Source organism: Podarcis raffonei, chromosome 9 (assembly GCF_027172205.1).
Source record: "Podarcis raffonei isolate rPodRaf1 chromosome 9, rPodRaf1.pri, whole genome shotgun sequence".
NCBI lineage: Eukaryota > Metazoa > Chordata > Lepidosauria > Squamata > Lacertidae > Podarcis > Podarcis raffonei.
In genome coordinates, this window is record NC_070610.1 from 25354637 (window position 1) to 25369887 (window position 15251).

General features: G+C 41.4%; 1 protein-coding gene across 1 annotated transcript; it reads right to left on the reverse strand.

Moving 5' to 3' along the window:
* Window positions 1–2384: 2384 nt before the first annotated feature.
* SGCB (sarcoglycan beta) lies at window positions 2385–15236 on the reverse strand. The gene is made up of 6 exons (XM_053403656.1): window positions 15177–15236; window positions 10504–10713; window positions 7731–7916; window positions 7064–7255; window positions 5845–5976; window positions 2385–3337 (listed from the first exon to the last, which is right to left on the reverse strand). The coding sequence occupies exons 1-6, from the start codon at window positions 15213–15215 to the stop codon at window positions 3134–3136; spliced, it is 963 nt and encodes a 320-aa protein (XP_053259631.1). The 5' UTR covers window positions 15216–15236; the 3' UTR covers window positions 2385–3133.
* Between the last annotated feature and the right edge of the window lie 15 nt (window positions 15237–15251).

A 15251-nucleotide genomic window follows, 5' to 3' on the forward strand; every position in this document is an offset into this window, starting at 1 on the left:
GGTGGGCCGGACTATATTTTGGGGAAAAAAATTCCTATGCCCCACAAATAACCCAGAGGTGCATTTTAAATAAAAGGACACATTCTACTCATGTTAAAACACGCTGATTCCCGGACCATCCATGGGCCAGATTTAGAAGGCTATTGGGCCACATCTGGCCCCCGGGCCTTAGGTTGCCTATCCCTGAACTAGGCAGGCCACTGATTATTTTGCATAGTTGGCAGTAAGGATATGCGAGAATGGCTTGTCAAAGACCACCCAAAGTGTGTGTGGCTTATACACAGCTGCTATAATACCCCACTTAAGATTTATGAGGCTAGATTTTTGAAACCGTTTCAAATGGACTATCCCGTATAGTTTTTATTTTGAAACAAAGTTTACAAAGGTGTACAGGAGAACATCTCTTAGCAATTGTTAGATGTCCAAACTGCTCCTCATTGCAGAGGTACAGTTTGTATACAGCTCATCAGAATCAAAGGCATAAAAGGATTAGAAAAGTCCTGTCCTAAAAAAAACAACAACAGCCACACACAGAAAGCAGCACAGCAAGTTAAAAACCAATAATAACACTTTCATTTTGTATAAAGTAACTTTTTAGTTTAAAAAATGTGCAAATAAATAGCAACAGCACCACAGTGAAGAAATACATTCGCAGAGATGGTTTAGGAGTGTTCAATTAAAAACTCTTTTAAGGTTTATTGCTACTATTTGGGTTTTCCTTTAGGACCTTGCTCTCTAAATTTAGTTTTGGCACATTGTAGCACTTGCAGGTGGACTGGCTTAACCATAGGATCAACAGTTTTAAGCAGACTGGTATCCTGTGAAGTGATGCTCTGAGCCAAATGCCTGTTATAAATGAGCTTTCTTCATTGTTCCCATGTCTCTTACATATATGTTGGACCTTTCATTCCGCTCTACCCTTATCCCCCAATGGCAGATGCTGAAAGTTGTGTCAGCTTCCAGAGTAACACCTGATGCTCTCTAAAGGGCTGCCATGGGAAATAAACATTAGCGAAGGCCCTGTGTGTTCAAAAGTACTTCAGATGCATGCATGGACTTCTTTGGATTCAAGCCAGAACAACTCTTGCCTTCCAAATATTGTCAGTCCTAAAATTCTACTAAAAGGAAGATATTTCACTGACTTTAATCTGTTGATACTATGTTTGCTTTTGTTAATATTTAAAGTAAGTCCTTTGCCAACCTTTGCATTTCATGTTACGGTTCCTGCTATTTTGTAGTCAAAGTGGCCTAAACTATGCTGTTAGGAGGCTATCTACTGCCATGAGTCAGAACCAAAATGAACAATTGCCTGGTTGCTTGACTCATTCAACTCTGATAAAATGCATCAAAACTCTAGCATATGATTAGCATACAAATTATCCTGCGAATTTTGATGGCACCATTTAGCTGCCTGAGGGTTTTTGCTTTTAGCCCCATTCATCCAGGGCATGAAGAGGCTGAAGCTGTACTAATATTTACCACTTATATAACACATGTCATGTGTTCAAAGCATTTTGCGTGCCTTATGTCACTGCTGTGAGTCCTGAGATAATGTAAATCAGTATTGTTATCCCTGTATAGGGCTAATACATAAATAGCGTGTTAAAAGAGGAATTAAAAGTAATAATTTAAAGTTCAAAAGTAACAAAGTAACTAATATAAACACAATTGTTTCTGCCAAAGCAGCTAATGGGTTAACAGGAGCTGTGATAATTTTGGTTTAGTAGTTTTAATACTCCATTTCATTAATGACAGTTAAATATATCCAACCCGTACCAATGAAGTGCTACAGTGAATTAACTGTATTTTCTGTGTATGCACTATGAAGTGATTGGTCACAGGATAACAAATTTGCATTGGAATTAGTTGTAGAGGGTAGTTATAGAATAGCCCCTATCGTATTTTTCAGTACAGCTTTGAATGCTGTTCACGCAGATAAACGTATCACCATTTTCTTTCTCTACAGAATGTGCAAGTCAGGTTTGCACTTACACCCTGCCAACATGAGGGTTTATTTTTTTTAAATCTCCCAATTAGTCTCCAAACTGCCTTCCAATTTTTTTCTTATTTAAAAAGCAGTTTAAATTAAAATTATTTATCTCAAGAATGTTATTTTTCTCTGTGGGAAAATAAGCTGTTTGTTACTATTGCTAAAAGCAGGCTTTAAAAATAATTTATAATACTCAAATAAAATGACGAACCTATGAAGACAGCAGAGGGAAGCCAATACATTGATGGCGCCCTGTACTTCAAAATATTTCATAACTGTTCCTGAATTTTGTTCCTGTAGAGCCTCTCCTTTCTTATAAATATTTTGCACAGAGACAACCCACAGGAGGGGCTAAAAAGGGAGATCAAACAGAATGTACTCAACACCCGAAGACTTTTTAAAGACTAATCTCTTGTTTGTGATATTTGCCCAGATGAAATGCCAACCTATTTATACGGAAACTTGCGCTGTTGGTGAAGAGTCTCTGCATAATCCTAAAGGATTCAAAGCACCACCGTTCAGACGTGTTTTTCCCCACAAGTACTGCTCAGCATATTCTGTTGAGGCATATATGAAAACAAAGGGTGGGGTATGTGAGTCGATCATGCACCGCTAGGGGGCACATGAATGAAGACTGCCATGTAGGCACACAACCTCTAGCCAAGGCATGGCTAGCCATTTTTGGCCCAAGGCCATGCTCACCACCTAGCCAATTTTCAGAAGCCCACATGCCAATAGTGGGTGAGGCCATCCTATTCTCACATGCATATACACTGATCTGTGCACACCCGAAGGTTCTCGCCACTTGCAGAAAGTACTCTTGCAAAGGTGAGATAAGCCAAAGATTGGCACCATTAGACCTTTCACAAAGATTTCAGTGACTTCAATTCAGCTATATCCTAAAGTACTTCTGGAGTGATGAATGTACTTAAGTACCTTACTGAAATACAGTAATATGTAGCACAAATGGTTTGATGATATGGCTGATGTTTAAAAGAATCTGTTCAATGCAGTGTCCTGGATAAAAAAAAGTGCTTCATGTAGTTCTTTTACAAGCGTGGTAAAAACAACAAAAAAAGCTTGCAAACATGCAACTGTTTTAAACCTAAGCTCCTCCTCGTTTGATAGTGCCCTGTTTTGCTTTTAATATGTATTACCGCAGGGATTAACTGAGGTTTGGCAACCCATGTTGCGGCTCTTCACTGGAATGCGGAATAGAGTCCCGTCGGAGCACATGCAAAGCTTGTAGCGTTCCCAGTCGCCATTGTTTAATTTCTCCCCATGTGAAGGACTCGGCAGTCGAGCTGTGTTGACCATCACACTTCCATTTAGAACAATGCTCTTATCCTACCAAAGAAACATTTGCAGAAGTTAGCAACAGTATTTCCAATTGAATAAATGTATCTATTTTAATATCTTAACGTTAAAGAAACTGACTATAAGAAGCTTCCTTGTTTGGAGTTTGACCACTCAGCTTAATGTGGTCTACTCTTGACAGGCAGTGGCCCTCGTGTCTGACAAATGACATTCCTTGTCCTGCTGTTCATTAATTGGAGATGCCAAGGATTAAACCAAGGACCCTTCTGCGTGAAAAGCACCATTCAGCTGTGGGATAGCTAAGGGATCTTTGCTGTGTTAGAAACTGATATATGAAAGCTAGGAGCTAAATGGCACCTTAAGCCTAGGTTATGGGCACAACAATGGAATGTCTAGGCACAGTTTTTTATAACAAGAGTACAAGCTGAAAATGAACGAACTGGAGTTAAAATATGTTCATTTTTTTGCATGGTCCAGTCCTTCCCCTAGTATTCTTAAGAGGGTCTCTTCTCCTGTCTTCAGAGAGTAGCTGGAAGTGGGGAGGCAGAAAAGGAGCCTTCTTTCCTTCCACTCTGCAGTTTTAATCTGAAATCTCAGGCTGCACCCGGACCGCCTAGAACAATGGAAGTTTCGAACACTGGATCGTTACACCTTCTGGTTTAATGTGCATCACAGAACTTAAGTTATCCACCAGCCCTCCCCTCTTCTAATTGTTCTGGTATAGTTTTCAGTTCAAAAAAGCAGCAAGTGCGTTAGCTGCATATTTTGAGAGAAAAGACATATTTAAATATGCATTCTCTTGTGAATTTCAAAAAATAGATTAATGTGGAATAGGATGATATGATTTATTAGTGAATATATGTGAAAGGGGGCAAGGACTAGAACTAGCCGGAGTTATCCATCCCCTGTCAAGGCTAATGCTCTATCGCAGCAGTTTTGAATGATTGGCCTTTGATTTATACTCAACTGCTACAGCATTCATTTCTTCCCCATTGGTCTGTCTTTAATAAACCCACTCCTGCAGCCTTGTCCTGGTGGGACAGTTCTAGATCCTTTGGGATAACTAGAATATAGGGTAGTTATACACATATCCTTCACTCTCAGTTATTCACACTGTGCTTCCGTACTGGAGAGAGTACAGCTGTAGCAGCAGCGATTCTTGCTTTGGTAAGCTGTGTGCCTAAACTTATTCTCTGCAGCTGGGATCTCAGAGGGAGAAAGCCAAAAGTAAACTCACCTACTGCACAAATATATGACAGTGCTGCGCTTTGAATACTCTGGCTAAATTTATATTCGGTGTGGCAAGGAACATGGACCTTTACTGTATTTTCCCCAAGGCTCTGGAATGAAGTCTTAGATGATGTTCAGAGTTGTTATCTTTTAGCCTTTCAGTGCCTGTTCCAAAGGCCTTCGGGCCACTGGATTTTAATAAGGATTTGTTGCTGTTGCTGTTGCTGTATTTTATTTTCATTTTGTCAGTTTTTTAAAAAAACCATTCAATCTTCATTCTAAGCCACCTGTAATATTGGACAGGTGGGATAGACATATTTTGAATAACTAGAGCTGCAACTATAACCAATCCAATGAATCCTTTAAATTTTTGTTCCCGTATCTAACTTACAGTCCTTATTCATCAGGTTTCCGCACCCAACCAACCTCTTTTCTGAGGCTGTGCACCTGCCTCTCTCTTTACTAGGCTCTTTCTCTATGCTGCTGTAGCCAGACATGAGACAGAACATTTCTTCTCTTTAAAAGAGGACGGTCCGCACTTCCTTGAATGGTGGTTGCTGCAATATCTGCTTAGTGGAGACTGGAAGTAGCTTTGAAGAGCCATGCAAGGTTGAGCTTGCCATGCACTGTCTCCTCTGTATCTTAGCAAAAGGGCAGTAATTAATGGTGTGCTGCATCTCGCCAGCTATTGTTGGCAATGGGCAACTCTGTGTAACTTGTTTTGGTCAAACAAGGTCCTTTATGGAAAGGAAGAGATTTGTAATTATTGTAGCATTGTTTGTTGTTATGCATTTGCTTTTCTGCATAACACCTAGAGAGACTGTTTTATGAGGTTTCTCATATGTGTAAATTAAATTTTGTTCCACGGCCGGGAACAAAATGTTAGCCTAAAAAACAACACATTTTCCTCCTTTTTTTCTTTCCAGGCAAATATGTCTAAAAGAAACAGAGCTGTTTTGTTTTAGTTTTGGAATAAAATATTCCAATACAAGTTTTTGTTTCAAAACATAGGTATGGAGTATGTGCATGTAGCTGTATCTAATAATCGAGTTTAACTTGCCAGAAGTAACTATATTAAGCTGACAAAGCAGGTATGTGTTTTGACCTGGAAGGTGTATGTATACCTATAGGTCAAATTTGAGACACGTAACAATAAGCTGTAATTTTATAAGGCTTAAAAAAACCGTGCCACTTTAAATCTATAGATGAGTAGATGAACCAAATCAAATCTGATTTAACTTGGACGCATACATATATATAGCTCGCTGAATCCATTTATACAAACTGAATATCCTGGAATTACTCACTGCTTTCAGTTCCATATTGCCCCCCATATGAAACTCGATGGTTTTGCCCATGATGAAAACACCTTCATTTCCACGGACAATGGCACGTCCATCAACCTTTATATTCAGATCACTGGTAGCATTGCTGGTAATCTGAGAAAAAAAGAGAATAGCTGTGCAAAGCATTTTCTAAAAAATAGTTTTGTTTTATACACAAAAACTCGCCTTCCTACAAAATTGGCCTTGCATTTTAAACACCACCACTCAACCGTTAAAACATTTCTGTTGGACAGAGGCTGCGATTCTGCAGACTGACTGCATATCAATGTTATTGACTGATAACAGTTAACTGTGGCCTCATTTAGACAGCAATTATATATATCGCAGGGGTAGGGGATCTTCAGGGACACAGGTGGCACTGTGGGTTAAACCACAGAGTCTAGGACTTGCCAATCAGAAGGTTGGCGGTTCGAATCCCTGCAACGGGGTGAGCTCCTGTTGTTCGGTCCCTGCTCCTGCCAACCTAGCAGTTCGAAAGCACCTCAAAATGCAAGTAGATAAATAGGTCTGGCGGGAAGGTAAACGGTGTTTCCGTGCGCCGCTCTGGTTCACCAGAAGCGGCTAAGTCATGCTGGCCGCATGACCCGGAAGCTGTACGCCGGCTCCCTCAGCCATTAAAGCGAGATGAGCGCTGCAACCCCAGAGTCGGCCACAACTGGACCTAATGGTCAGGGGTCCCTTTACCTTTACCTAGGGGATCTTCTTACCACCACTTCTCTGAGTACTGAGTTTCCCTCAGCGTGTGAGGAGTGGCTGCAGGCAAAGCACGTATGTACTTTCCCTCTCAACACCACATACACACTGGACTTTTAAGCTGTTGTTGCAAAGGAAGAATACTGAATTTTCAATGACCTGACATCATATGACAGCAGGTGATTGATGTATAGGCAGCCCCACCCACTTTTCAAAGTGGCCATAGAGGGTTGGTCACTACTGAATCAGGCCACTGACCAGAACCAGTTCCCTATCTCTGGTTTATAATATACTAGTAGACCTTAGGCTTCTATAGACTACTGAACATGTACCAAAACAGGCCATTTTTAAATGCTTTAAATAAATAACTTAGTCATATGCTTCATCTTTTTCTATGGAATGTTAGCTATAATGCAAATAAAGGTTTGAGCTTAAGATTACAGCATGCATCATGTAACTTGCAGAGAAAAGTAAACAGAGATCATACCCTCTCCGTAGATGCTTTTTGAACATTCAAAATTTTTACTCCAGTTGGCAAATGAAACTCGTGAGTATTATAGTCAGTGCTAAACAAAGTATTCTGAGTCCGTGGGTCAACAAATTCCATACCAATATCACTTGTAATTGAGGTTCCATTCTTTGCAACACTAAGTTTTGTTTCCCCTTGTTGAAACACAATCTGCAGAAACAAATGAGATATGTTGTGTTAAATGTAACAAAGGCAATCTGCTACTGTTACAGTGCTTGGTAGCACTGTGGCTTCCTGTCAACAAACAACTTAAGACTAAATATCTTTTTTAAATCAATGAATAAGTAGCTTGCAACAAATAAAAACAAAGCAACAATTTACAGGATCAGCAATACAAAAAATACTACCACAACGGAGAAAGCAACAGCAGCCAGCAACACAAAATCAAATTACTACCCTGAGAACATTTGCCACCAATCACAAATAAAACAAGCCAGGCTTTTAACCTAGGGTATGAAAACATAACAGTGTTGGAGCTAGGTGGGCCTCCCTGGCAAAGGGAGAGTATGTATGTACTTCTACTACGAAAGTCCTGCTTCTGGTATACGTCATACTTCATCAGAGAAGGATATCCGAAGTAGAAGCTCAGATGTTGAACGCAGTACACAATAGAAGATATGCTTACTGGCTGGTTCTCTCCAACAATCACCAAATCCTCATTACGTCGACCTCCGACTGTGCTCTTATACAATGGATGTATAATTCCCATGTCAGAGTCTTGTTTAAATCGCAATAAGCCACTATCATGAAACTCCATGCTGTCACAGCCGCTGGGTCCAATGCGAATTACAGTCCAGATGATAAGCGTGATCTAAAAGAGTAAATATAATTTTAAAAAATTTAAGTAAATTCTGAAATTGTCATGCCAGTGCTTGGATCAGATACCTTTGAGAAGAACATGTTACTTGAAAACAGGCCCACAAAACTTTCACAAAGCTGGAAACAGCCCACCAGTCATGTATGCCAACCCACTAGATGCTCAATCAATCTCTGGTTTGCCTGGGACTGAAAACAAAACAAAATAAAATTCTGGTTGTCAGATTCCTGGCAGGCCACAATATTTAACTGGTGGATTGTGTTCAATTTGGTGGCTCACAAACTGCGTAGCTCTAACTTAAAAGGAAGGCATCTTCATGCATGTGTGTGAAAGGAAATTCGGCAACCAAAATTAAGGCACCAATCCTAATTGAACTCAGTGCTCTTTATAAATATATATGATCACGCTGTAAATAATTTATATTTAAAAACAATACTTGTACTTCTTTAGTTGTATAGGAAAAAAAGAGCAGCCCAGTCTTAACTCTTAGCCCATGTGACCTTAGAAATTGGATTTTTGATCAGGATGCCAACCAAGACAGAGCATCCATCATTGTTGCCCGCTACTCCACTTGGTACCCCGAAATTAAGACCAATCACTCAAGGCCCTGTTACTTTGAGACTCTGACCTTCCCACAACTATGCAGGGCCTTTGTACAACTAAGATTCCAACAGATGCCCTCAGCATATTTAGAGGGGATATATCAAGGAATGTTCCATATGGATCGCAAATGCATATATGGAGGCAATCAGGTAGAGGATGTCACATGCTATCTGCTGATTTGCCCCCTGTATATAACGCCCCCTGTATATATCACCAATTCTTAACTGGCTTCCAGGTCGATCCACACAGGAAGTGACAGCTGAATTCCTAGCAGATAAACATCTCTGTATTACATCCCAGGTAGCCAAATTTGTGCCGGCAGCCAAGAAGCTCTGTTCCAGCTATGGGAATGCACTCCAATCTTAAGTCTGAATGTTGTAAATTTCTTTTTATGTTGTAAACTACTACAGGTTGCATGTATGATTTCAGACGAAAGTTTCCTTTTATTCTGTGTCCACTGTAAAGGCCTTTGGCTATATACAATAAAAATGGGTTGATAATTCTTAGTCTGACACTGAATAATTAGCAATCCATTGAAAGGATGAAAAGCAGAAAATTGGTTAATCTCTACAGATCGTAAGAAAATTCTGCGATATATGTGGAGTGGATAAGTACATTTTTATCTTGAATTCACAGTACATCTTAGACTGCGATACAGAATGTTTACTAAGAAGCAAAATAGAATTTATTACCAGTTGTGGAGCATTTCTGTGACCTAATTAAGTAAGACCTTTCCATGTATTTATTTTTAGGAATCCTTTTTTTCAAGCGTACTATGGACAGCTGGGTCCAAACAGATACACATTACCATGTTGCCATTCGTCCTCTTGGTTTTAATAGGCATAAATGGCACCCAATGTTTATAATCTCCATGTACAGGTCCAAGTTTGGTTAGAAATCCTGCATAGAGGTAATGAAGATAATTTCACTGAAAAGCAGCAATATTTAGAGCTGTCTTAGCACTAAAAAGGAGAAAAAAATACACCTTTAGAATTCTGTTGAGACATAATTAACCATGTATACACCAAAAACCAAATACACACAAGTTTTGTGCTCCTATTTCCCTTAGTCGTAGAAAGTTTTGAAGGTTTCAGTTAGCTTCCTTCCAGATGAGGGAGCATTGGTGATTATGCCTTTAGTAATATAGTACCGTATTTTTCGCTCTGCAAGACGCACCTTTCCTCCCCTAAAAAGGGGAAGTGTGTGTGCGTCTTATGGAGCGAATGCAGGCTGCGCAGCTTTCGCTGAAGCCAGGAGAGCAAGAGGGATCGATCCCTCCTGCTCTCTTGGCTTCGCTTCGCTGGAGAGCAGCTGCACGGCTTTCCCTCTCTGCGCAGCGCCCCTTCAGCGAAGCGGGAGGAGAAATGGAAGGGGCTCCACTTCTCCTGCCGCTTCCATTTCTCTTCCCGCTTTGCTGGAGAGGCGCTGAGCAGAGAGGTAGAGAACTTTTTTTTTCTTGTTCTCCTCTAAAACTAGGTGCGTCTTATGGTCGGGTGCATCTTATAGAGCAAAAAATACGGTATATTTCATTAAAAAGCTTGCAAATTAACAGATTTAACAGCAAGTGGCAAGTAAACTGACATGTATACATGCCATACTAGTGTCAAATCAGCAGCATTCCATCACATGATTTCTCTTTCAGAACTTAGGGCTCCTTTATCTTCTTCCTTTCCAGGTCTCTTGACCCCCCCATATGCCTCACTCTGCAGCCTCTTCCTAACCTGCAGCTGGATGTAAGCTGCCCATCCAAACAACCAGTGATCTGCTAGTTTGCTCGTTCTCAAATTCAGTGACCAAGCCATGCCAAAGACAAATAGAAGCATTGAAGAACAGCTTTGGTTCCTTGCATCTAGTTGGTTAGGCCCTATTTAAGTCAATAGAGCTCCACTTCTGCAAATATATTCACAGTGTAAGTCTAGTGGTCTAACTTAACAATATAAGCACGATCACAGTATTTTGATTAGCTTGTTCTACTTACAATCAAATTGATGACAGCCAAAATAAACAGGAGGACTATCACACAAATGGCCAAGTTGCCTTTTCTGCCTCGCAAGCCAGTTTTGTGCAGACGATCTTCATCAATTGGAATATATCCAGCCTTGAAGTTACTGTTGTGTTCTTTGTTAATATTCCTCCGCTCCACAGCTTTCTCACGCATCGATTTCTTCACAGGACCATTAGAACTTTGCTAAAAATAATTTAAAAATAAGTTCCCCAAACGATATATTGAGTCCAACATATCCTATTCATAACAAGATGATATGAATTTTCATTTCTGCCACAATAGGATTTTCACAGTAGGAACTGTTTAAAAGAGCCCAACTTGTAAAGAAAATATTATTTGCAAAGTCTTGAGAATGTAGCTATACAGTACCGTGTTTGAATTTGCTGCAAAAGCAGTTACATTTAGCTGCAGCAGAGGACTGCTTCAGCAATAATAATAATAATAATAATAATAATAATAATAATAATAAGTTTATTTATATCCCGCCCTCCCCAGCCGAAGCTGGGCTCAGAGCGGCTAACAACATTAAAATGATACAACATTCTATAGTGACATTCCTATGTTGGATGCTACTCCTATGGGGGGGGGGAGGAATATGAGTACACTTTTTTTGTTGCATGTACCTGTATATGCAGTGTAGCTCTTCACCCAGTAATTTCTCTGTAATAGAGCCAGGTTGTTCATATAAAATGACTACATAAACAGCTAAGCATAACTCCTAGCTACTACGAACATCCGCTGTATACATAAAGGCAATTCAGTTCCAAACATTCAAGCAAGTGTAAGAGGGAGTTTGAGATAGTAGCTGAGAACTGGAAGGGGCGAGACTTCCGGGTTGGCGCCATTGTTTAATGGCGGATTCTCTCCGAGCTCCGGAGGGAATCGGCTCCGTAGCGTCTGGGTCTGGCCGCTGCGGCGAAGCGGGGACCCTTAAAATCACAGGCGCGGATGCCTGTGAACACAGAGACTCGGCGGGCACCATTTGCGCCCCCCCAATCCGGGACGGAGCCTTTTTAAAGGCTTCGGAACGGAGGCAGGGTGAGGCGTGGTGCTGAGAGTACTCCCTCGTCTACGGAGTGAAGCCGCAAGCCATTGACAGAGAGCGCCAACTTCTTCTTTTGATCGATTGGACTACAAAACATCAACCCGTGAGTAATGCGGAGATTGGAACTTTAAAAAAAAATTTCTATTTTGGATCTGGAACGAGCGGGAAGGGGCTAAAAAGGAAGTCCACCCCCCCCCTTTGTAAACAACTTAAAGCAAAGGACCGAGCAGCTAAGGTCGAGAGAATCTGTTTCTTGCTTGTTAATAAAAGATCTTGATTTCACGGTTTTAACATTATAAGAAGATTTACTGGAGGATAAAAAGAATTTTTTGGGAGCTGAAGTTCCACCCCCCCCCTAGACCCGGGAACGTCCTATGAGAAAGCCTGCTGTATTGAAGAGTTTGACAGCTGTCAAGTTAGCTGTCAGTCAGCTAGCTGTCAGCTGGAAAAAGAGAACATTGTTTTTGCTGTTTCTGCTGGTTTATTTGGTATAACTTGTTGAAAATAAGGAGGGCTGATACAAAATAACTGGACTTTTGGCTTTGAGCTGAAAGGAATATTAAGGAACTAAAATCCCCCTAGAGGGGTAATAGGGACATTACATTACAAAAATGGCTGGAGCTAAAATTCAAGCAGAATTGGACAGAGCATTTGTTCTCCTGGGAAAGTTACAAGAGGAGTACAGTGCTTTGTCTACAGAGGTTTCAGTACTATACTTGACAGTAAACAACAGTCTTGAGCCTGATAAGGATTTGAAACAGGAAGCCCATTCAACTGAACAAATAAATGAAACTGAAAGTGTTGGCACGATGGAACAATATGTTGCTTTTGAAGAAAATGAAGGAGGAGCTGGAATTCTGCAGGAGTCAAAGGAGAGTTGCAATATGAGGCCTGACATGATGATAAAAAAGGACAATAAAAATTGGATGTGGAAAGCCCGGTCTGAATGGGAGTCTGGAAAATGGAGAGATCCCCTTTGGAGGAGATCTGAAGACCTGAGGATTACAAATTTGCTGAAGGTGAAAGTTGGAGCTTTGGGGACATATGGATTTGAAAGAAATTTGAAACAAGAGTTGGAGTACCCCATAGGCTTTGCTTTTAAGTGTGGAGGACGGGCTGGAAGCAACATGGATCCTGTTGGGCCGGAGCCTCTCCGAGACTTGGGGTTTAACATTAAGGACTATCAAAGAGACCGGCAGAAAGGAACTGAGAGAGATATAAGGGCCTCGGACGTGAGATCTCCAGGCTAAATAACATAAAGACTGATGGATATTGGTTGGGGACTGGAACCGGGAAAAGGGTGGGTGGAGGTTGGGAATCCAAAGGGTATATAAGTATAATTTGCCTTGTTTTTTTTATATTTTTTGTTAGCTGTATGGAAATTGGGAAAACCGTGGAAGGGAAATTTTGGTCGACTTTAGGAAAAAGGTTTAAGAATATTTAATGAGGTATAAGTATTGATATGTAATTTTGATAAGGTAAAATTGGTTTTTCTTTTCTTTTTCAAACTAAATGAAAATAAGGTTGGTAAAAATAAATTGAGGAAATGGAAAAAAGAAGTAAAGTAAAATAATAGCATGTTGGAATAAATGTTCGAGCTAGGGTGAAGAAATAAGTTAAGGACTTGCTGAATTGACAATTTAAATTGGAATACAAGAAGGGGAGGTGTGAGGAGGTCTGAGAAATAGGGTTAAGGAAAATAAGTATTTGAAACTTTATGTGTTTTTTCTATTTTTCTGTTAAGTTTTGAATTTTATGTATTTTTGTGTTGTTTTTATTTTGTTTATTTTTTGTTTCTGTTTGTTACATGTTTCTTGAAAATACCAACAAATATTTAATAAAAAAAAAAAAGAGAGAACTGGAAGGGGCTGAGAGTCCAATTGTATGGTGCCAGGAGCCTCCAGGCTGTCACTATTTTGCCAGAGGGATTCAGTCGCACACCAGAAATTTAGGTTTCTAAAATAAAAGTGGACCAAAGGGCTATGTTGCAACAAATCCACTTTCTTTTAAAAATGGCCTTTTTCCCGTTAGGAAAGTGATGCACCAAAAATGTGATAACAATTTGATTGATTGATTGATTGGAAGGCAAATAACATCCCTGTGAACAAATCAGGATGAATGATCAATAAAGAGCGGATACCATGCAAGCTTTGTGCAAGAAAATTGGATGAGTGCTCTATAAAGAGGTCATTTGAAGGAGCCCTTGGTCAAACCTTTTTTTGGGGGGGCAGGGAGAGAGACACACATACTAAAAGCACAAGCAAGATTTGCACAAGACCAAATTGCTCCTGGACCAGAGAGCAAAGTCTTTAAAGCAAAAAGTTGTGCCCTTTGCTGTACAGTGGTACCTTGGTTTACAACCATAATCTGTTTCGGAGGTCCGTTTGCAAACCAAAACAGGTTGTAACCCAAGGCGAGCTTTTGCCAATGGGGCATCCCCCCAAAAATTGTTTGTAATTAAAAAAATATATATGTTGTAATCGAAAAAAAAGGTTGCAAACCGGGACACGCACTTCCGGGTTTGACGTGCTTGTATGCAAACTAAGACGTATGCAATCCAAGGTACCACTGCACTTGGTTCTGTGCCATCAAAACGTTTTCAGAGAAGATTATTATTATTTTATTATCTATTGAATTTATATACTCCACTTTGAAAGTCTCTGATCGTATTCCCCGGAAGTCTCCCTTAAATCCTTATATATGCTTTGGCCCCCTCCTAGTCCTCCAAGGCTAAGGAAAGTCCTGTTGTGGACTACAACTCCCATAATCCCTGACCTATGGCCGTGCAGGCTAGGGCAGATGGGAGGTGTAGTCCAACAGCTTCTCGGCTCGCCATTGGTCGCTCCGCCCTCAAGCCTCCTTCGCGTTTGCTCGAGGGTGAAGCGACACTCAGTCGGATCCTCTGCGCGCAGGCGCAAGACGCTCCCTATCTCTTTCTCTGCTACGGCGCCCATTCACTTGGGAAGCCGCCGCCGCCGCCCTCCCGAGCCTGTCAAACGGGCCTCGCGAGTCGCCTCACGCGCACTAGGGGGCTGGTTCTAATTTCAGAAAGCCGGGCGAAAGGCAGACATGATACGTGTCCAGGCGACAAATGCCACGAATAATGAGCTATTAATAAAAATAATAAAATAAGAAAGAGCAACCAATGTCCTGAGGGGAAAAGGGAAGGGGCCGCGTAGGTTGGCGCGCCCGACTCCGCTGCTTCCCTGAGGCGGCTCGGCTACGGCAGAAGCCCGGGCGCCGCGTTCGGGTTGCCATATTTCAAAAGAATAATAATAATAATGATACCATCAGGATACTCCGGTTAGCAAATGCTCCGATAATTTCGGAGCTTTTACAAGGCACGGCTTAACCCCCGTCGCCGGTTTCATTGGCCCAGTTCCCGATCAAAAATATCCCGGGAGGACGTTCATTATCGGAGGCGAATTCCGCGACGCGCCCTGAGGCGAAGGGGCCGGTTCGGCTCCGGCCTCCTCAAGGCGAAGCCGCCTCTTTCTTCCCCGCCCCGTCGATATCTGGGGACGGTAAAATGAAGGAGCGCGCGCGTTTCCCTCCTTTTCCCGCCCGAAGCCGGAGCCAGGCAACGGCGCCGGGGACTGACCTGCTCGGAGGTGATCGCTGCTGCTGAGGCGACCGCCATCTTGGGCTCTTCTCGTTCCTTCCGCGCCTTTGGCGG

Bases quoted from the DNA above. Each gene is read 5' to 3' on its own strand.
- SGCB (XM_053403656.1), bottom strand. From the start codon at position 15,215: ATGGCGGTCGCCTCAGCAGCAGCGATCACCTCCGAGCAG. The intron at 10,714-15,176 runs GTCAGTCCCCGG...AATTATTTTTAG, and splicing joins CAGCGATCACCTCCGAGCAG to CAAAGTTCTAATGGTCCTGT. The intron at 3,338-5,844 runs GTGAGTAATTCC...TTTCTTTGGTAG, and splicing joins GCAATATGGAACTGAAAGCA to GATAAGAGCATTGTTCTAAA.